General features: G+C 37.6%; 3 protein-coding genes across 5 annotated transcripts; 2 read left to right on the forward strand and 1 right to left on the reverse strand.

Moving 5' to 3' along the window:
* The first annotated feature begins 720 nt into the window (after positions 1 to 720).
* On the forward strand, positions 721 to 6,391 carry LOC311088509 (glutamine amidotransferase-like class 1 domain-containing protein 3, mitochondrial). Of its 3 annotated transcripts, none has more exons than XM_084122679.1 (4): positions 721 to 965; positions 4,621 to 4,792; positions 4,891 to 5,089; positions 6,075 to 6,391. In XM_084122679.1, exons 1-4 carry the CDS (start codon positions 858 to 860, stop codon positions 6,268 to 6,270), a joined length of 675 nt encoding a protein of 224 aa, XP_083978805.1. In that variant the 5' UTR covers positions 721 to 857; the 3' UTR covers positions 6,271 to 6,391. The 3 variants fall into 3 exon arrangements, with proteins under 3 accessions (XP_083978805.1, XP_083978804.1, XP_083978806.1); XM_084122678.1 differs by lacking the exon at positions 721 to 965 and adding an exon at positions 1,070 to 1,427 and having other exon boundaries at positions 4,604 to 4,792; XM_084122680.1 differs by lacking the exon at positions 721 to 965 and adding an exon at positions 1,733 to 2,583 and having other exon boundaries at positions 2,990 to 4,792.
* Positions 6,392 to 7,286: 895 nt separating this feature from the next.
* On the reverse strand, positions 7,287 to 10,413 carry acod1 (aconitate decarboxylase 1). Its single transcript, XM_084122677.1, has 5 exons — positions 10,376 to 10,413; positions 10,068 to 10,229; positions 9,885 to 9,974; positions 9,557 to 9,756; positions 7,287 to 8,898 (listed from the first exon to the last, which is right to left on the reverse strand). The coding sequence occupies exons 1-5, from the start codon at positions 10,385 to 10,387 to the stop codon at positions 7,929 to 7,931; spliced, it is 1,434 nt and encodes a 477-aa protein (XP_083978803.1). The 5' UTR covers positions 10,388 to 10,413; the 3' UTR covers positions 7,287 to 7,928.
* Positions 10,414 to 17,772: 7,359 nt separating this feature from the next.
* Positions 17,773 to 19,128, forward strand: kctd12.1 (potassium channel tetramerisation domain containing 12.1). The gene has a single exon (XM_084121231.1). The coding sequence runs from the start codon at positions 17,857 to 17,859 to the stop codon at positions 18,721 to 18,723; it is 867 nt and encodes a 288-aa protein (XP_083977357.1). The 5' UTR covers positions 17,773 to 17,856; the 3' UTR covers positions 18,724 to 19,128.
* The last annotated feature ends 2,462 nt before the right edge of the window (positions 19,129 to 21,590 follow it).

The raw sequence follows: 21,590 nt of genomic DNA on the forward strand, positions 1-21,590 counted from the left end.
GGCAGATGAAGCAACAACACACTCCATAGTTTCAATGTTATGTGTACAAATAAAAACCTTACATGTTTGTGTTTGATTTGTTCATTAAATTAATTCAGTTTCCCATTAAAGTGTGACAATTAAAATATAAAATGAGCTTATATGATTCAATAAGATCTAATGTAGGCCCCCCCTCTCTCTCTCTCTCTCTCTCTCTCTCTCTCTCTCTCTCTCTCTCTACACACACACACATACACACACACAATGAATAAGGACATTGTCTGATAGGATCATCTATGTGCTTATGACACTTGTTACTGATAGTGCTTATAAACTGTAGGAATGACAGAAAGGTGATAAAGTTTTGAATTATTTTTATTATTTTTGGCTGTTTCCATTGCTCTAAATACAAACCCTTCACCAAACACCAACACCCTATCCCCTCTCCCCTAATCCCACCCTAAACCCAAATACCAACACCAAACTACCTAAAATCACCAAAAAGTGCAAAGATTTTACAAAAACAAAAAGACACAACAACAAAAAATAGCCTAAGTAGTGAAAAATAAATGTTGCTTATTTAAATGTAATATACTGATTAACTTTCAAAGTACAGCACTCTCCTCATCGAGTTCGCGCCTTCTGACACCCAAAGCGAAACGCGCACGTGATTGGAGAGAAAGTGAGGCTTCGTTTGTCATCGATCACGTGACTCTAGTAAACCAATACACACCCCGATAGGGGGCTTCACTAGAAATTGTTTCGCTTTTGTGATACGCGCATCGAAGCTTCAGTGTCATACGTAACATCACTAGTTCGTAACCTTTCAAGTTCACTGCTATCTTCACTGAATTAGCCACTTTGTTTCGTTTATAAACATGGGAAAGCGTGTTGCTGTAGTGTTGGCAGGCTGCGGTGTGTTCGATGGTAGTGAAATCCACGAGGCGTCTGCGGTTTTGGTTCATTTGAGCCGTCAGCAAGCTACTGTAAGTTTATGTGAACCTTCAACTATCAGTTCTAATGTTCTCCACTGCATATAATGCAATAACGCAGACATTCAAAACAGAACATAATCCATTAGAAATGCAATACATAGTTTGTCTAAATCAATAAATGGCTTGTCAAGTTGGTGCTAATTTTATCAGATCACTTATACACGAATCCGGCGAAACACCGGATACTTCACCACACCGCCAGTACTGCGTGCCTTGCTGCTAAGGAAGTAGCGGAAGTAGCGTGTTGGTCCCGTAGGCGGCTGTAGCAGATGTAACGTTAGCTGTACGAAATGTTATTAAGCAGCACACTTATTGTTCTTCTTCTTAAGTTTTCTTCTTCTTCTTCTTATTCTTCTTCTTCTTCTTATTATTATTCCCGGGAGATACATTTTGGCCAGCTCCTGCGCCTAGGCCCTTTGAGACAGAGACACCGTTCCAACTTTAAAACGTCCGGTCAGTACCGGTGTAAGTTGCTCGCGAAGATGACATCACAAGTCCATGTCGTTCGTCCGCCATATTGGATTGAACAGAAAGCGAAACTAAATTTTCACAGGTCACAAATTTGGTATTAAATAATACTGCCAGCTGATAAGGCTCTCTGTATGTTTAACTTACAGCATTAGGTGAATTTTTTTTTTTTTTTTTTTTTTTGAGAAAAATTAACGCCTATCTTGTGTACCTAATATTTATCCAAATTAGTCAATATTAAATCAAATCACAAGAATTGAACTGAATTGAAATCCTGAAATTTGTTTCAAGCAATAATAAAAAAAACTTAGCTTACCAGAAATTGTACCATATAATATAAACATTGCAACATGTTGTCACTAAACCTAATAAAATTCAGTTTAGTTACTAAAATGTTTTGACAATCACAATATTTAAGCCCTAGGATCCGCTTTCATTGAAATGTCATTAGGGAGCACCGGTGTGGTGAAGTATCCATAGACAGTATATAAACTGGACACAGCGACCCCATTGGATTCAACGAAGACAAGTGAAGTCAAATAGAAGCTCTTACTTCCTGGGGGTCGAGCGTACTGCGCAGACTCAAACTGAGCTTGACGACGTAGATGTGACGTGAGCAACCCGTCTGTCTTCTAGTAACTGTGCCAAGAGAAATCTGAATCATTCCCTTCCGAATCTTGCAGAGACGGAGAGCGTGAGTAGGAGCTGTCCATGAGCTAGCAGCAGGAGAAACTTTTGCTATGTATTCTGATTAATTATTTTGTCACTTTGCCTCCACGTCCCCGCGATTGCCCGCGAGCTTCTCCTCCTGTCCATACGGTAATTCTCTACTGTGCGACAGAGAGTCGCTTGGTTATGACGCAATCGTTAGCCTAATTTTACAAAAATTGCTTCTACGTGGCCATAACGGAAGCTACAAGGTAATGAAGCCTTTTATACATTTTCGTGTTTCTTTAGAAATAAATAATGGACAAATGGAGTCTTTAAACGCCTCAGATGTGAAGTTATTCGCTGTCAAAGTGACGCCAAAATGAATGGGAGTCAATGGGATGCTAACAGCAGGTGGGGGTCCGCTAGCCAATGGCGGCGCACGGGGGTACCTTCAAAATAATAGAAAACCATGCCCCCCTGGAAGTATCCGGTAACTCTATAGTGATGGGTCCGGGCTGAGGACCAAAGCAATCCGATTGGTTCAAAGCACGTTTTATGGGTAATCGCTTTAGTGCCTGGTTACAAATCATACAAAATAACTTTATTATAGAAGATGTTTGTACTACGTTATAACGAGTCATTAATGTATTTAATGTATTTTAAATTATACGTTTCATATACTAGTATTTAACCGAAGCTATAGATTGTGAATTTAAACATTTCTCGTTGTTAGTGTGTTTTTTAGTTAGCTTAGATAGTAGCATAGCATACAGCTAACGTTATCCGAAGATCGTGCTATGAGCTTTACCTGATATTACTGCACTGATACTGCCTTAACGTATCGCGAGAACAGATTTAGATCAGGCATACTACTGGCATACTAATTGGGTCCTCAGCCCGGACCCATCACTATTTCATTTCATTTTCGCATATTACTAGTGGTGAACAATTAATCCGTGCAAGTTAAAACACAGAAAAAAATTGTTTGCCGTCGTAATCTTTAATCAAAGTCTGAAAAGTTACTTCCGGTCTGGAATGGCGTCCCTTCTCTGATGACGTAGGTTTGAGGACTTGGGTTGGGAAACCCTTAACCACTCCCCTCAAACCGTTAGTCTGCTATGAGCAGAGATGGAGAGGAGGAGCGCTAGAGTAAAACCCTGCCCTCTGTTCAATATTCCGTTTCACTGGGAAATACGTCACAGCACTGGAGAAAAGTCGTTTGCAACTTCCGGTTCACGCGGACTTTAAACGTAGTGAACGCTGAACGCTCTAAACTCCCCGATAAGCAGAACGCGGAAGTAGTTGTGCAAATAGTCCATTGCTGAGTTTTAATCATGGTATACGGTATTATCAAGATATTGAAATAATTTGCAAAGTGATGTCATCCTATAACATATTTAGTAACTTTTTTTCTTAAAGGTGCATTATGCAACTTTTAAAGTTAAAAATACCCGTTATTCTAACCCATACATGCTTAAACAATTGCCTGATGGGCTGAATGAGCCCTTCTCTGATCAATGCGATTGCCTCTATAATCCTGTACAGTAAAATAAATAAGAGGGATTCGGGTCGGAATCTGAGACTGGGCGTGACGTCATGCGCGTTCAGTTGCAGTGCTGCAGTTTCATTTGTCGCCAGAGGGGGGCATAGTTCTGCAAAAACTCAGAGACTTGCGTTATGCACCTTTAAATAAAAAAGAATAACATTTAATACAATAAAAACATAACAGTCCAAATAAAAAATAGAGTAAACAAATGTTTCAAACACATAAGTGCTAAAGAATTATAAAGAACAACAGGTAACACTTAATAAGGTCTCATTAGTTAACATTAGTTTAACTTATATTCATAATGAGCAATAGCTACATTTGTTACATTAGTTATTTGTTGTTAACGTTAGTTACACAATACAACTGATCATTGTTTGATCATGTTAGCTTAGGTAGCCTACATAAAATGTACAACTTTTAATTTTAGTAATGTATTAGTAAATGTTAAAATTAATAAATGCTGTTGAAGTATTTTTCATTTTCAGTTTATGCTAAATAATGAATTGACTAATGGAGCCTTATTGTAAAGTGTTACTGAAAAATGATAAAGAATTAGAACATTTTCAATCAATATCTAGTGCATGTTTGAGTCCAGATTAAAACGTAAAAATGTTAAAGTTAAAAAAGTTTAAGTTTAACTTAAGTTTAAGTTAAAAAATAAATCGCTTAGCCTACTAATTATTTAAGTATTTGGTGCTGTTGAAGGGCTGTTTGAAACATTTAAATAGTGTTGTTCAGAAACAGAAAGTGTATTGTAATCCTGTTTATCGGCACATGCCTAGTGGCAAGTTGCAACACTGCAATGTCTTTACTGTCGACAATGAAGTAGTCCATCTAAACTATTAAATATAAGTTTATTTATAACATCCGTGTTGCTGGTTTCAAATAATTCTCAGCCTACATTGTAAATAATATCATGTAATGCACTGATCGTTCATGTTGTCTTGGACTTTGGTAACAGGATTAACCTTCCCACAGGTCAAGATATTTGCACCCAACACTGATCAGATGCATGTTGTCGATCACTTGAAAGGCTCTCCAACAGAGGAAAAGAGAAATGTGCTCGTGGAGAGTGCCAGACTTGCCCGGGGTGATATCCAAGACCTCTCGCAGCTCAGTGTAAAGGATCTGGATGCCATCATCTTCCCTGGTTAGCACACTGCCTTTATTGAGGCCACTTTTGGAAGAATTTCCATGCACTCTTCAGCTCAAAATTTCATTTACTATTATTTTGAACTGATTTTGCAGGTGGCTTTGGAGCAGCCAAGAACCTGTGTAGCTGGGCTGTCCAGGGCAAAGACTGCTCGGTCGATGAGCAGGTTAAAACAGTGCTGCTGGCCTTCCATGCCGAGAAGAAGCCCATTGGCTTGTGCTGCATCTCACCTGTGCTGGCAGCGAAGGTTTTCCCTGGCTGTGAAGTTACTGTTGGCCATGACAAAGATGATAGGTAAACAAGTTGACTTACAAAATGTGACTTACAATATTTTTAAGAAAACTGAAAGGCTTCAGTTTGCATGTACATTACTGTCCTAAAATTTGGGGTCAGAAAGATTCTTTTTTTAAAGAAATAAATATTTTTATTCAGCAAGGATGCATTAGCTGATTAAAAGTGACAGTAAAGACATTTATAATGTTTTAAAAGATAAATATTTCCATTTGTTGTTCCATGCTGTTCTTTTGAACCAGTGCATTACTATCATTGAGATAATGTTATAGTTTTAATATTTTGGATTAGTTTTATATTTTCCATTTTAATTGTAGTAAATTTAAATGATTATTTTTATTAGTTTTTTAATGTCTATATAGTTTATAATTTATTATTTCAGTTTTAGTTATTTAAGTACATCAAGTTAAAAAGCTAAGCTTTTTTACATTTGATTTTATTTCAGTTAACATTTATATTATTTCAAGTAATAAAAATGTTTTTAAATTTTTTTTTATGGTTTTCAGATTTAGTTAACTATAATAACCCTGTTCTGAACTTTCTATTCATCAAATTATCCTAATAAATGTATCATGGCTTCAACACAAATAAAAAGCAGCACAACTGTTTTCAACATTCATAATAGTAAGAAAGATTATTATAAAGAAATTATTTTTGAGGCAGTATAAGAATGCAGTATAAGAGACTTATAAGAGACTTCAAAAACATTTAAAAAATCTTACCGACTCCATACTTTTGAATGGTACTGTATCATTAATTAGCATTGAAATAATTTGTCCTCGTTTAGCAAAATAGGATGCAAATGTGATGGAACAGGCAAAAAAACAAACAAACATGGAAACCACAGAAAATGCTGAGCTCTGGTTATACAAAACCATGTATTTTTATACACAATTATCTTTTACTGTTGCCATATTGTTCACAAAAATGTTGATATTGGTATAAAAAGATATAATTGAGGCATACTGTCTGAATCTTTGGCTTTCAGGTATCCAGATGTTCCAGACACTGCAGAAGCTATTTCTCAGCTTGGCTGCAAGCACATCTGTAAGCATGTGAATGAGGCTCATGTTGATGAGAAAAATAAGATCGTCACCACTTCTGCTTTCATGTGCAAAGCTCCACTACATGAAATATTTGATGGAATTGGAGTGATGGTACAAGAGGTGCTGAAACTTGCCTGAATTCTTGCAAAATGAGTGGATTGACATTCTTTCTAATGTTTTATATAGCGATTCCATGTACAAGTGTCTGAATAAACAAGCATTGTCTCATTAATAAAATTTAGACTTTGTTACAGATGAATATTGAGTCCAAGCCTTATTTTATTGATCAGAGAAATCATTTATGAGCATCGCAGAGAAGCTACGTAAATTTTATTTGTCTCCATTTTCTACACAAAAGTCATACTGGCGTTCAATAGTTTGGATCAATCATTTTTGAGGGAAAGAAATTCATAATTTTATGCAGGAACAATGCATTAAATTGAAAAGTGAGAATCAAAACTTTTACATTGTTACAAAAAAAAACCCTATTTTAAATAAATGCCTTTATTTTGAACTTTTTATTCATGAAAGAATCCTGAAAAATGTATCACGGTTTCCACAAAAATATCAAGAAGCACTACCATTGTCAACACAGATAATAATAAATGTTTATTGAGCAGCAAATCAGCATATTAGAATGATTTCTGAAGGATCATGTGACTGAAGACGAGAAATTATACAAAAAATTATTAAAACTAGATGTACCGCATGGCGGTACAAAATATGACCGCCGCTCAGGCCTGCACTGGCTTTCCACAAAAATAAATGACGTGGAGCAATTTGGCTGTATTGCGTGTTTATGTATATACCTAAAAAAAGTAGTAGTATGTGCATGTCTGTCTGTGTGTGTGTGTATGTGTTTGTGTGTCTGTGCGTGTATGTATGCGTGCGTACAGTACATGTGTGTGTGCGTGTGTGTTTGTGTGTGTATGTCTGTGCATGTGGATTTGTATGTGTGTGTATGGGTGTGTGTCTGTGCGTGTGGATGTCAGTGTGTGTGCATGCTTGCATTTGTTTGTATTCCTGCATGTGTGTGTGTGACAGTATCATCCTAAACCAGCAACCCTTTGCTCAACACCACCATCTACAGGCCGATGAGTGTACAGTCACTAAATGTGCACATAAATGTATCGTTGACGGAAAATTCAGTAAGATGACGAGAAAAAAAAAAAAAAAAACTTTGACAATCCCTATATGACCGCTTTCGCTAGCTACGCTAGCGGCGGTCATAATTATACAAAAAATGGAGAAAAATACAAATGCAGAACAGAAAACACGGTGACAAAATCCAAAGAAGAAATTGATGTGAAACCTTTCATTCACAAAGTGTAAAAATGAAAGGAGCTGTTCTGTTCTCTCTTGTTACTTTCACTTTGACTTTCTGCATTCTGGAAAAAACTACATCTGACAAAAGACCACTGTTACTTAATTCTGTGTATTTACAAAAAAAAATCTGACATTGCGGAAATAGGCTAGCCACAATACCCTCAAAATGCATATAAAAGTTATAGACAAGGTTCAAAATGAACACTTGCTGAACTCTACATTAAAGTAAACATTTATTTTGGTGAGTAAATAACTTGTAACAATTTGGTTGGAATACAAAATGCTAAATTTCAATCACAATAGTACAGTGGTTCTCGTGCTTTTAACTTTTACCTCATCAGAATTTACAGGTTTATCATATTTACCATCAAATGTTTGCTAGAGTCTTGACAGTCAACAGGTTTCAATAAGACAAGTGGTTTACCAAGATACTTTTAACCTGAATAACGCAAGTGACATTACACAATAATTCAAGCCAAAGCTGAGTAGCGCCGCTCATGCCTGTGCATCATGTGCTTATTAAAGTGCATGCATGACCAAAGCATTGAGCAGTCTTGGTTTGTGTCCAGACGGTCTACAGTGTAAATAATACCATCCACAACATCAGGGGTCAGCACAGTTGAAGCATTAGCCCTGAACTTCTTCACCAGATCCTCATGACTCAGTGGTTTCCTCCAGTGACCGTAAAAAGTGTTGCAGCGTGCGTTGAACATTTCCCCTTTTGTTGTCTCCACGGCGATTTCGCAATACATCTTTTCAAAGCTTGAATGATTGTCTTGTGGATTTTCCAACTCTACTTTCGGAAGCATCTCCTTAAGGGCACTCCTGTTCATCTGGCTTTTGCTAAAAGATTCAACTGTGACCTGACCATCAAGCAGTGCGGTACAGCAGTTGAACTGGAAGGAGTGTCTGGCCTGGTGTTCGCTAGCTGGAAAAGGGCAGTCTACATATCTGGACGAGGGCACTCTGAGTGTGATCTTCTTAATTTGACTGAGATCTGCATTTGGGTATTTATTCAAAAATGTCGCCCTTGCTTCTATTGCTGCATCCGCCACCCAGTGCATGCCGAGGTGTGCGGGAAAGCGCTTCTGTGCAATGTTCTGGTCTTCTAACACCCACCTGTACTGAGAAGTAGGGGTGACCTCAGCCAGTGGGAGAGGGACATAATCTGGATAGAAGGCCCCGAAGCCTGATGCCAGATCCAGAATCTGTGTATTACCCTCAAGGCCGAGGAGAGCGAGCTGGGAGGCCTCCAGACCCCCGCGGGCAGCATTGCCCATGTGCAGAGGTTTGGTTTGAGTAGCAGCGTTTGCCATGGGAGCTCCAGCTGATGAGCAGGCTATCGCTAGAGCTGCTATGCTCTGGGCTGCTGGGAGACCCAGAAGTTTAGCCGAAGCAGCCGCGCTGCCCATGACCCCAACAACTGCAGGCGGGTGAAATCTGAGAGGGACATATGAATCAGAATAAATATCTAATAAATACATTTAAAAAAACTTAAAAAAACTTTATTAATTAAAACAGTAAAGGTGTGGACAGTCATATAGTTCTGCTTGCATTTTATGAATAAAGCCAATTTAAGTATTTTCTTTTTTCATTAAATATACCTAATTGATAATTTGTTGATGCACATTCAAATAATTGGAAATGTACACTACTATTCAAGTTTGGGGTCAGATTTAAAAAAAGAAAAAAAAATGAATACTTTTATTGAGCGAGGATGCATTATATTAGTCAAGAGTGACATTTATAAATGTTACAAAATATTTTTATTTCAAATGATGCATTTAAGGACTTTTTGAAAGATTCTGGGGGGGAAAATATATCCGTTTCCACATTGATAATAATAAGAAATGATAATCACATTTTTTTGATCATTTGCAATTTTGTTGTTTTTTTATATAGATTGCCACTTGCATGCTACATTCAGTACTTCTAATTACTTTGATATTCCATAAATATCAAAGTTTCAGCCATTTTCTCAAATTTAAAATGATGAGTCTATTTGAGAGAGAAAAAAGTTATAAAATGGGGGCCAGAATTTATTTGATCTAATTTGAGATTTCATTTAAAAAGTACATAATTGTACAAAATATTTTACCTTTTGGGAATGTTATGAGCCTCTTTAGAAAACCTCATGAGTCTCCCCTGAACCTCCATGCCTACATTGAAAGCCAGCAACAGCTCCAGGCCAGAGGGTTTAGTAGGCAGCGTTTCAGCCAGTGCCAGGAGAGCCGGTAACACAGCGCCAGAGGGGTGAGTGGCTGGATGCCAGGTGTCATCAAAGTCCATAGAGTGCACCTAATAGCACAGGAACACATCCCATTATCAAGCACCCATCTGACCCATCTGAGAGAATACATACATGCTCTAGCAGGACCAGAGGACCATACCAGAGTATCTGAACGGGAGTATTTAAAATGACCTACCGCAACACCATTAACAAAGGCAGCATACTGAGGTGGAAGAGATACTCCTGGTCTTCCCCAGACCTTGCTGTTTTCCAGTGCTTGCTGCCTCTAATTTATAAATGATCAAAGAAATGAGCATAAGAGACAGACGTGATGGGATGTTAACTTAACAATATCCCTCTATTGAAACAGCATCCTTACTTGGCTGTTCTGAAGGACTATGTTAAAGACTGGAGTGCTGGTTCCAAGCAATCCCACTCCCAGCGTGTCCAATATCATTCGCTTACTCCTTCTAATCACTTCATCTGTCAGATGAGATGTGTTCAAACAGGAGACTGCTGCCCCAAAACTCTCAGTAACACCCTGGAAAAAGAAAAGATAAAACCTATTAGCCCATCAACAGCATGAATACTTTTTGATGCATTTGAATTCTAACTGTAGCAAAAGAAGTAAAAAAAATAAAATAACGCTGGATGAATTATCTAACATAAATGATTAAAAGTCAGTACCTTTCTGATCATTGTGCGAGGAATGAATCCTACTGTGAGTTCAGCTTGGTAACGTTTGCCTTATATACCAATGTTCCTATATGCAAAACTGCTTCACCAACCACCAACTTTCCAAGGTTACTTAACCACATGTGAAGTGCATTGTTTCACAATTTGTGACTGCCTTGGTATTAAATCAGTTCAAACTTTGTACAAAAACATTACTATACTGTATCATTTTCAATCATATTTTTTGATTTTTAAAATATTTAGTAATATTTTTTTAAACATAAATATAAAACAAACAAAATAACAATAATAAAAGTATTATTATTAATAAAAAAAAGTATCAAATTATACATAATACTGTGTGGAGGTTAAAAGAAATTGTCTACACATTAACAGTGATTAGATGTGCCCACACATTAGAAAAATACTGTCTTTTTACAGGTTGAAATTAAAATCATTTCATTAAATCAGAGTGCTTTCATGGAATGAAATTGACAAAAGACAATCATGAAATCACATGATATGACACCATATTTCATTATCTTTTGCATCCACAGTAAGTGTGTATCTCCAGTATGTGTGAAATCCGGAATTTCTATATGCAATTGTGTTGTAGTGTCAGCGACAGTGTTCTGTCTGTCACTGGTTCCTCAAAGTGTCACATGAGTGCGACCACTGTAAGGTAAAAGAAATATAGCTTATCATATTGGCTAATGTTTTTTCATAGACAGTATTAAATTATTAGGCTTTCCAGCGGTTAATGTCATCAATATTAACAGGACAGTTTTCAATGAAAAAATGTAAGTTTTGGATTTATTCTTTAAATGTCTTTCGAATGTTTTATAGAACAGTTTAAAGCCAGTCTTGTTGCTTTAACATCATTCGGGTTCAGTAAATGCTTATTTCCCATTGTTATGCATGAATTGAGCTTATTAGCTCATTACTAAAGTACTCGTGAGCTGAACTGGGTGTCAAATAAAGGACCTGTGCAAAATGTGCAGTTGGTGCTCTGGGATGGAGAATCACTGAAACCTGTAAATACGCTCTTTATTTTGGCTTTAAAAGCCTTCAATATTTGGAGCAAGAATTGGAATATATATTTTCTATAAAAATATAATAAATTTATTTATATATTTTTCTAGCAGATTATGTAAGGAAATGCAGACATATATATTGATTCGCAAGTTATGAAACATAAAACCGTAAACATGCTTTAAAATAAATACAAATTATTAGTTGACCAAGTGAGCAGTCAAATATTATTAATGACTAAAGATTACTATATGAATCTTGATAAATCAATGTGTATCTTTGCTTTGTTCTTTTCAGCTGCACAATATTTCTTGTTCACAACCTCAAGTTTCTTTTCGTCCTTGGCGTCTGCAATAAAATCAAGACAGGCAAAAAAACAGAATTAATTAAATAACATGAGCAGATCTGTTGCTTTTGCTTTATTTGGTCAGCTACTGGACAAATTCTAGAAAAAGGACACAAAAAGGATTTTAAAAAATTTGAACAATAATTGAACCCTGTGAATAATTGAATAATTGCTGTGTCATCTTTGTAAATGGTGCAGAGAAAATTGCATTTAAAAAACAATAATATTCAACCAAAAAAAGTGCTATGTGCTTGACATTTTTGGCAACAAGGAAGTGAAGGAGACATTAGCACATGTTAGGTCACATGCTGTCAAAGCTCCATTGGGAGTTCATTTTAGATTGGGAAATACATATAAATTCAATTTATAAATAATATAATTGTACATCCAAATGTTTATTCTTTCATGCACATTTTGTAAAATCAATAACTCAAAGAGCAAACAAATCTGTGTGTTAAATGACAAAGACCTTTTAGCGGATACATATTTTCTGTGTAGCTGCACTATTGTTCAGTACTGGCAGTATAATAGCCTTTTTGCCTGTGTTTTAGGTTGATGTTAGTACGTTTATATAAGACAGAGAGGAAAAGTTTTACCTTTTCCAGAAAGTATTGATGACTGTGACGGCAGTGCACTAGAACACGAGAATGTAGTAAGAAGTGAATAAGTTGAAGATCAAGGATGATAGAAACAGTGAGGGTGATGGCAGAAATGAATAATATAAGTCCTAGATTGTTGTGGAAGTCAGACATTTTGGTACATTCTCCTATGCCAGTTTGGAAGAACTTAATTTGTATTTATTTTAAAGCATGTTTACTGTTTTATGTTTGTTAACTTGCAAATCAATATACAGTGAGGAAAATAAGTATTTGAACACCCTGCTATTTTGCAAGTTCTCCCACTTGGAAATCATGGAGGGGTCTGAAATTGTCATCGTAGGTGCATGTCCACTGTGAGAGACATAATCAAAAAAAAAAAATCCAGAAATCACAATATATGATTTTTTAACTATTTATTTGTATGATACAGCTGCAAATAAGTATTTGAACACCTGTCTATCAGCTAGAATTCTGACCCTCAAAGACCTGTTAGTCTGCCTTTAAAATGTCCACCTCCACTCCATTTATTATCCTAAATTAGATGCACCTGTTTGAGGTCGTTAGCTGCATAAAGACACCTGTCCACCCCATACAATCAGTAAGAATCCAACTACTAACATGGCCAAGACCAAAGAGCTGTCCAAAGACACTAGAGACAAAATTGTACACCTCCACAAGGCTGGAAAGGGCTACGGGGAAATTGCCAAGCAGCTTGGTGAAAAAAGGTCCACTGTTGGAGCAATCATTAGAAAATGGAAGAAGCTAAACATGACTGTCAATCTCCCTTGGACTGGGGCTCCATGCAAGATCTCACCTCGTGGGGTCTCAATGATCCTAAGAAAGGTGAGAAATCAGCCCAGAACTACACGGGAGGAGCTGGTCAATGACCTGAAAAGAGCTGGGACCACCGTTTCCAAGGTTACTGTTGGTAATACACTAAGACGTCATGGTTTGAAATCATGCATTGATTCATGAAGAATCAAGAAGGTTCCCCTGCTTAAACCAGCACATGTCAAGACCCGTCTTAAGTTTGCCAATGACCATTTGGATGATTCCAGAGGAGTCATGGGAGAAAGTCATGTGGTCAGATGAGACCAAAATATAACTTTTTGGTCATAATTCCACTAAACGTGTTTGGAGGAAGAAGAATGATGAGTACCATCCCAAGAAAACCATCCCTACTGTGAAGCATGGGGGTGGTAGCATCATGCTTTGGGGGTGTTTTTCTGCACATGGGACAGGGCGACTGCACTGTATTAAGGAGAGGATGACTGGGGCCATGTATTGCGAGATTTTGGGGAACAACCTCCTTCCCTCAGTTAGAGCATTAAAGATGGGTCGAGGCTGGGTCTTCCAACATGACAATGACCCGAAGCACACAGCCAGGATAACCAAGGAGTGGCTCTGTAAGAAGCATATCAAGGTTCTGGCGTGGCCTAGCCAGTCTCCAGACCTAAACCCAATAGAGAATCTTTGGAGGGAGCTCAAACTCTGTGTTTCTCAGCGACAGCCCAGAAACCTGACTGATCTAGAGAAGATCTGTGTGGAGGAGTGGGCCAAAATCCCTCCTGCAGTGTGTGCAAACCTGGTGAAAAACTACAGGAAACGTTTGACCTCTGTAATTGCAAACAAAGGCTACTGTACCAAATATTAACATTGATTTTCTCAGGTGTTCAAATACTTATTTGCAGCTGTATCATACAAATAAATAGTTAAAAAATCATACTTTGTGATTTCTGGATTATTTTTTTTTAGATTATGTCTCTCACAGTGGACATGCACCTACGATGACAATTTCAGACCCCTCCATGATTTCTAAGTGGGAGAACTTACAAAATAGCAGGGTGTTCAAATACTTATTTTCCTCACTGTATATGTCTGCATTTCCTTACATAATCTGCTAGAAAAATATATAAATATATTTGTTATATTTTTTATAGAAAATATATATTCCAGCAGCTTGAGTTGATATTTGAAATCAACACTACTGTTTCTGAAGCATTGAAGCCTGATCTTCACAATTCTACCATTTTTCTAAGTTTAATCAATTTGTTAAATTTGGAAAGTTATTCCTGATTCATAATCATGGAGCAGCATCGCCCGAGAAGAACCAGGGCTCTTCCCACACACCTAAGGGAATTCTTGGTGGAGGGCGTCTCTTCCAGACCCCTGTGAGCTTTCACAGCTGGCAGCTATAGTGTTAGTCAGGTTAGATCACCTGCATCTCTGCCAGAGCTCAAAGACCCACGGGTTTGGAAGAGCGCCACCTGAAGAACGCTGCTGTCCTTCCTGACATCCTCAGTCTCTTCAGTGGAAGTGCGTCAGAAGGAAGAGCCTATATCTCCATCCACGACTACAGCGTACAGGCCTACCAGGACATCTACCATTCTGTGGCAGAGCCCATGATGAAGACACGCAGTGGTCGGCACCGTCCCTACAGTCTTAAACTCAACTCAATTTTATTTATATAGCACCACTAAAAACAACAATTGTTGACCAAGGTGCTGTACACTATATCAGATATCATCAGCATTTAACACCATGTACAATATTCATACAATCAACATTGATGAAATAAAAAAAAATAACATTATATTATTTAAACATAAATATGAAATGTATGTTTAGGTTTTTTTTAAGTTATATTTAAGCGTCACACCGCTTTGCTTTGCTCACCTGCTCTGGTGTGTAGCCTATACATGCATGTGTGCGTGCATGTGGGGGAGGGGTGCGATTGTCGAATAATAATTGAATAATACCCAGCGATCTTCGAATATATTTTTTTTTGCTTGAAATGCTCATCCCTAGTTTCAAGTGGTTTCCCTAAATTCAACTGAAAATGCAACTTTTAATGACGTATGCAGTCTCAAAATTATTCAACCCCTTCAAGGCAAGTATCTTAAAGGTGCCATAGAATGGATTATTTTATTATTTTATAATGTTTCCTGGGGTGCCCTTATAATGTTAGTATGTTTTTTAGATCAAAATTTGTTATAATTTAGAAATAAAAGGCATATTTCCTAGCCTGATTTCATCCATTGATTTGAACACTCTGTTTGAAGGGGCGTGTCTGCTGTGAGACTTCAGTGTTGTTGCCCACTGCTGTGATTGGCTGACATGCTTGCATATGAAATATCTGGCATTACATGTAGAGCTATCTGGAAAACTTTTACTATTACAGCTTTTATATGTTTTTACTATTACAGCTAACGGGATTAACAAATCATGAGAAGTTTTTTTTTAAGTATTTAGATCTATTCCCATCACATAAAAGGTTTCAGTGATGAGCACTGAGCAGATGACAGCCTGTTGATCGCGTGAATGAAGATCTTATCACTGCAACGCGATATAGCCTACTGATGCATAAACAGTGTTGAACGACTTTGAAAGAAAGATTATCTGTCTGAATTTGAACAATTACACATCAGAAATTCACATAACCCACTGGTTCTCCAGAGGCTCGGATGAAGGAGCAAAAAAATATTTTTGTGTTCATTTGTACAACCAAACACTGAGCAACTGCCATGCTTCGTTCGCTCGTTTGCAAGCCATGATGTCTCTCGAGGAAAAAACAATATCGCGCTGGATCTAGATAACACAATGTAAATTATCGTTAATAAAATCCCTACTTGCCGCTTGCGGGAATATAACGTTAGTTGAAATTGCCCCCTTCGTCCGTTTGAGACGCCGAGAGAAGCCTGGCTGCTTGATATTGTTGTAACAGTCCGTGGTGAAATGGGCAGAGCAACTAAACAACTTCGAATTAAACTGTAGCGGTATCGGATTAAAGATAGATAGATAGATAGATAGATAGATAGATAGATAGATAGATAGATAGATAGATAGATGGATAGATTATAGATAGATCTGCCATTTTCCCTATGATCCTCGCTTGTTTCTTCACCTGCAGAACTTCTGATGATTCGGCTGTGCAGTTTCGCCTGGCACTGAGCATGGGCTGGCATATGCAAATTTTTAGAGGCGTACATATTAATGATCCCATCGGTTTCGTCACAGTTGGTGTTATGTGGAGATTCGCCCGTTTTTCAGGGGTGTTTTTCAAAAACGAGATTTAAATAAGAAAGAGAAAACTATGGTGTTTGAGACTCACTGTATGTCATGTCCATGTACTGAACTCTTGTTATTTAACTATGCCAAGATAAATTCAATTTCACATTCTATGGCACCTTTAAGTCCTTAGTAGAAGACCCTTTTGCTGTTATGACCTGCTGCAATTATATATAATAAAACACCACTTTTACCCAAACTGGTTAATAAAAACAAGTTTAAATGGATACATTCTCTATAAATATTTTTGTCTTCATTTTCTTTTCTGACATAGCCTACTCCTTGTTAAAACACACTATACATGCAAATTATGTGCATTTTTTTGAGTGAAATTATATTTATTTTGTCCATCAAAAGTGTGCTTTCACTTTAACTGAGCGTGAGCCGCGCTACAAAAATAGACTCGGCGTCGAAACCCTCCGCTTCACTGCTGCTCATGCGACGCTCCTGCTTGACGCTCACGCGCTGCTCCAGCTCGCGGTGTGAATGCACTCACTGAACATGCACGCCGAAAAAAATTCGCGCTGCTCACGCGCCGCTCGCGATCTGAAACGGCCGTAATTCACAAGGTTTCCTACATGTGCGTTCTGTGTGCATGTGTGATGTTGATGTTGCGCGATGTTATTCATGCGGCGCCCGAGTGCATTTGAATTGGCATATGTCAGACTGAAAATCACGTGAAAATCGGCCAATTCTTGTCACTAGCCGATCAATCAGATATCAGATAGGCTATGCAACAAATTATTATAATGTTTTTTCATAACAATACTCATATTAGCAAATATTTATTTTTAACGTTTTTTAACTTTTTTTTTTCCAACTTGCTGCGGCCCCCACTTTGAAAACCCCTGGCCTAGACTATTTACATGAGTAGGTTGTGCAGTGTGATAGGCTACTCCGGGCTCCATGTGACACTGTGATGGGTCAGATAGATTTAATAGTTTTGACAAACCAGTGGAAACATAATGACTGACTTCACATTTTATCTGCCAATTTTCTTCTAGTTAGTGTCAACTGAGTGCTTGTGGAGAAGAGCGAATTACCATAATTTAGACTTTCTACCACTAGATGATGCCACTACCACTCCTTTGTCTTGAACGGCATGGAAGAAAATGCAATTTAATTCATTAGCCTATAAGACCGTTGTGTGCGAGAAGATTCGTTTTGCCATATTCCTTTGCTTTTCCTAATTTTATTATTTACATTTAAGTGTAAGTTATATGTCTTAAACATTTTGTTTCCTTTTGATAAGAGACATCAACTAAGAGTCAGTGTAGCATCTCACTGACAGCAGGAGGCACGACATTTTGCCAATGAAGCGTTAACATCAGCCGTATTCTCTCCCCTCCCACAACCTATTTAAACAAGCATCTGCCCTTATCTTGAGTCTTTGGGAAACCCGTAGCACACAATCGCGAATAACTGTCATCTTCAGTTGAAGAGACGTTATGGCTTTGGCAGATCCCGAGTGTGGAATATCAAACGGCGCGGATTCCAGGTCCCCGTTTTCTGACATTATTGAACTAAATGTAGGAGGACAAGTGTATGTGACACGGCATACGACTTTAATAGCCGTACCGGATTCTCTCCTGTGGAACATGTTTAGTAAGAAGACACCGACAGAACTGGCACGGGACAGCAAAGGTCGCTTTTTTCTGGACAGGGACGGCTTTCTTTTCCGCTACATTTTAGACTATCTACGGGATCTACATCTGGTTCTGCCTGACTATTTTCCAGAAAAGAGCAGATTACAGCGAGAAGCTGAGTTTTTTCAGCTGCGGGACCTGTCCAAGCTCTTGTGTCCCAAAATGAGTAAAGACAACTCCATCACCGATGAGATCTGCCAGAGTGACTCGGAGGAGCCGAGCGCAAGCGCGACTCCGTTGGTCGGACCCGACACCTCTCGCACGCTGTCCGTCGCCAGCACCGCTCATTCTCCTTCCCTGGAGTCCAAAAAGTCGGGCTACATCACAGTCGGTTACCGCGGCTCCTATACAATCGGAAGAGACATACAAACAGACGCCAAATTCAGGCGGGTCGCGAGGATCACGGTGTGCGGGAAAACTTCTCTGGCTAAGGAGGTGTTCGGAGACACTTTGAACGAGAGCAGAGACCCGGATCGACCTCTGGAGAGGTACACATCACGCTATTATCTGAAATATAATTTTCTCGAGCAGGCGTTTGACAAACTGTCAGAGTTTGGCTTCCATATGGTCGCGTGCAGCTCCACTGGCACGTGCGCTTATTCCAGCAGTGACCCAAACGAGGACAAAATCTGGACGAGCTACACAGAGTATGTTTTCTGTCGCGAATGAGCCAAAATGTGTTGCATTTAATTGTGTGAGTGTAGCCTATAGGCATTCCACTACAAGAGTAAAGTTTCATCCGTCTTTTTTAGAGGTGCAAACTAGTATAGGAGTTTGCCTCATTCACACCAGGCAATTGTCTCGTTTTTTGCATCATCATTGTATCGGCTGTTTACTTTAAGTATTTTAAAGCATATTACATATGTAAATAAGAACTAACGAACGCAGAATAACTAGGCCTAGCTATTATTACACTTCCCTTTGTAGTTTAATTTGGTTTGCAGATAAAGTCTTTTTTTCTTTAATCCAGATTTGAGGGCCTATTTGTAAAAAGTCCCAGATGTGTTTAGTAGGCTACTTGCTATTCTTTATGCATGTATTTTAAATAAACACGTAAAATATTGCTTCATTCAACATGGCACAGAGACCAATTTTGTAAGTTATAAGATTTTGATGAATGTTCATAATGGTAGTCCTACTATACTTCCATGGGTCAATGATTTAACGGACAGTTCCACTTTCAGGAAAAGTCGATTACTCAATCATTAGGCAACAATCTGGAAAAACTCAGACAGATTACTTTGTGTTCATCAGATCAGGTAGATCTCAGTGACACTTTCCCTTAATAAGTTTAGCTTTATCTTTTCACTGTAAATAAATAATCCACTAAAACGGAAAGTGTAAGTTTAATTGCTGCCTTAATTGTTTTTTTGTTATTTTTTTAGTAAAATTAAAGTGGTGCCAAAATTGCCTTTTTTTGACCAGTTTGAATTTCATTAAGGAAATAGAGTGGAACCTCTTAAAATAAAGAGAAAAAGACATTTGTAATAAATTCAATGAAACAAATAAATTACAACATTTTCTTAAAAGTGAGGCTTAAAATTGTATAGCATACAACTGGATTGTATTCAATTTTGAACACCTTTTTTGTTTGGGCGAGGAGTGGGAATAGTTCGGGGGTTTGTGTGTGTGTCTAAAGTTTAAGGTTTCTATGTCTATATTATGACAGAGTGTTTCCTTTTATTCCAACATTGTAAACATCCTCTATCTGTAGTCTGTTCAAAGAGTCAATCATTCAATAAATTATAATCTGTCATAATCTTTCAGCCTTAGTCAGATTTTTGTCTGTTTCCATTGTGTCTTGTGCAGCTCTAAAGGCTGGAGGGCTAAACAAGAACATGTCTAACCAGCTGCTGAACAACCCACTCTTCTGTTTTTACTCTTCTGTTTGGTGCAAATGCATCCCATGCTTTAAGTGCATTCTATTTTTAAAATACCTTTTGTGGCATGGATATAGAAGTGGAATCACTGGAAAAAAAATCATATTTGAATTGAAATGGAATGTTAATTTTTTTTTAGCTATAACACAAAACATTAAACATTCATTTTTGCAGAACTTTATCTAAACTCTTCAAGCAGTGATAGAGATTCAGGGAGAAAACTAATTACTTGGAAATAACTGGGATTAAGAAATCAGTCCTTGAGTTTGCTTTTTGGATGGAGTATTATTAACTGTGCTCCCAAGAGGTTTGGGGGTCAGCCAGATTATTTCAGTGGCCTAATCATGGATCATTGCCAGTTCTAATGAATACAATAATTGTATCAACGTACAATAGTTCTGTTTCCGTTTTTTGTGACACAAATGTTCTTGAAATGCAGATGGCGCAGCTGTGCACAAATATAGGTGGCATTATCATTTCGAGTGTAAATAATGAAAGGATCCAGCTGCAAGGTTAGGGTTACAGGACGGGTCTCTCTGTTAGCATGCAATGAAAGTCCTCAGTTCTATTTGCATTCTACAAAATATACTAAACATTTTCAGTTCATTACATATAAATGGGAGTAAGAATGATCTGAAAAGTGTGGGGTGGACACATTATAATCATTACACTTCTGGATATAAGTATCCACCTTATATGTCAACACAGAATTAGGCTGTGAATGTGCAAGACTTATGATTCATTAGCCCTGTAAATAACTATAAGAATAAGAAAGTGCGTGTTAAACTATGTGCTACATACCAGAGTGTTTATGTTTATGAAAAAATTTAATATAACAAATACCAGTTTGCAATATCAAGCAGCATATTGTCCGCATTGCAGTGACTGTAAAAGCTCATTGATGTGCCATCATACTTGGGGCAAATTAAGTCATGTATATAAAAAGAAGGTGACCAAGAACCGGACCATGAGGCACACCATTGGTTATTTGATGTGATTTGGACACCCATTTCTATCAGATCAAATCATTGCATCAGACAGATGACAATTTCTGAATATTTGAAAATCTCTATTGTTGCTGTTTCAGCTTCCAGCAAACTCTCTGTTCTCCTAGAAAACCTTTATTTTCCGAGAAAATCAGATCAAAAGCATTGCGTAACAAAACATTCCACAAGACTGACTTCAGACTTTTTTTTTTTTTAAAGTGATCATTCCAGTTCAATTCTTAGCTAAAAATAACCATACTCTCAGCTGAGAAATGTATTAATGGTCTATGCACTAATTGCACAACTTTTGAGTATTGAGTATAGCGCAAATTTCATATATTTTGAAGTTTCAATCTCCAAAAAATGGTAGCCTATAATTGATAAGATTCAATATTAATCAAGGTAGAATTTACGTGCAACATTATCAACCATTGCGCGCACACACTCAATCTTAGTTGCATTCATAAACTTTTCCAATCGATGTGTGTACATAAAAGGGCTAATGAGGTTATTATTACTTGCCACTCATTGACTCAGATTTAATTTGAGAGTATGTTCAACATTCCCTGAGCTGGTGCTAACAGTCTCCCAATGAGGCATTTATATTTTACCTGTGGAAATGCTGTGTCTTACAGCAATTTACATAATTTCTTACAGCTGAAATTCTATA

This window comes from Abramis brama, assembly GCF_963993115.1.
Source record: "Abramis brama genome assembly, chromosome: 8".
In the NCBI taxonomy this organism is placed as follows: Eukaryota; Metazoa; Chordata; class Actinopteri; order Cypriniformes; family Leuciscidae; genus Abramis; species Abramis brama.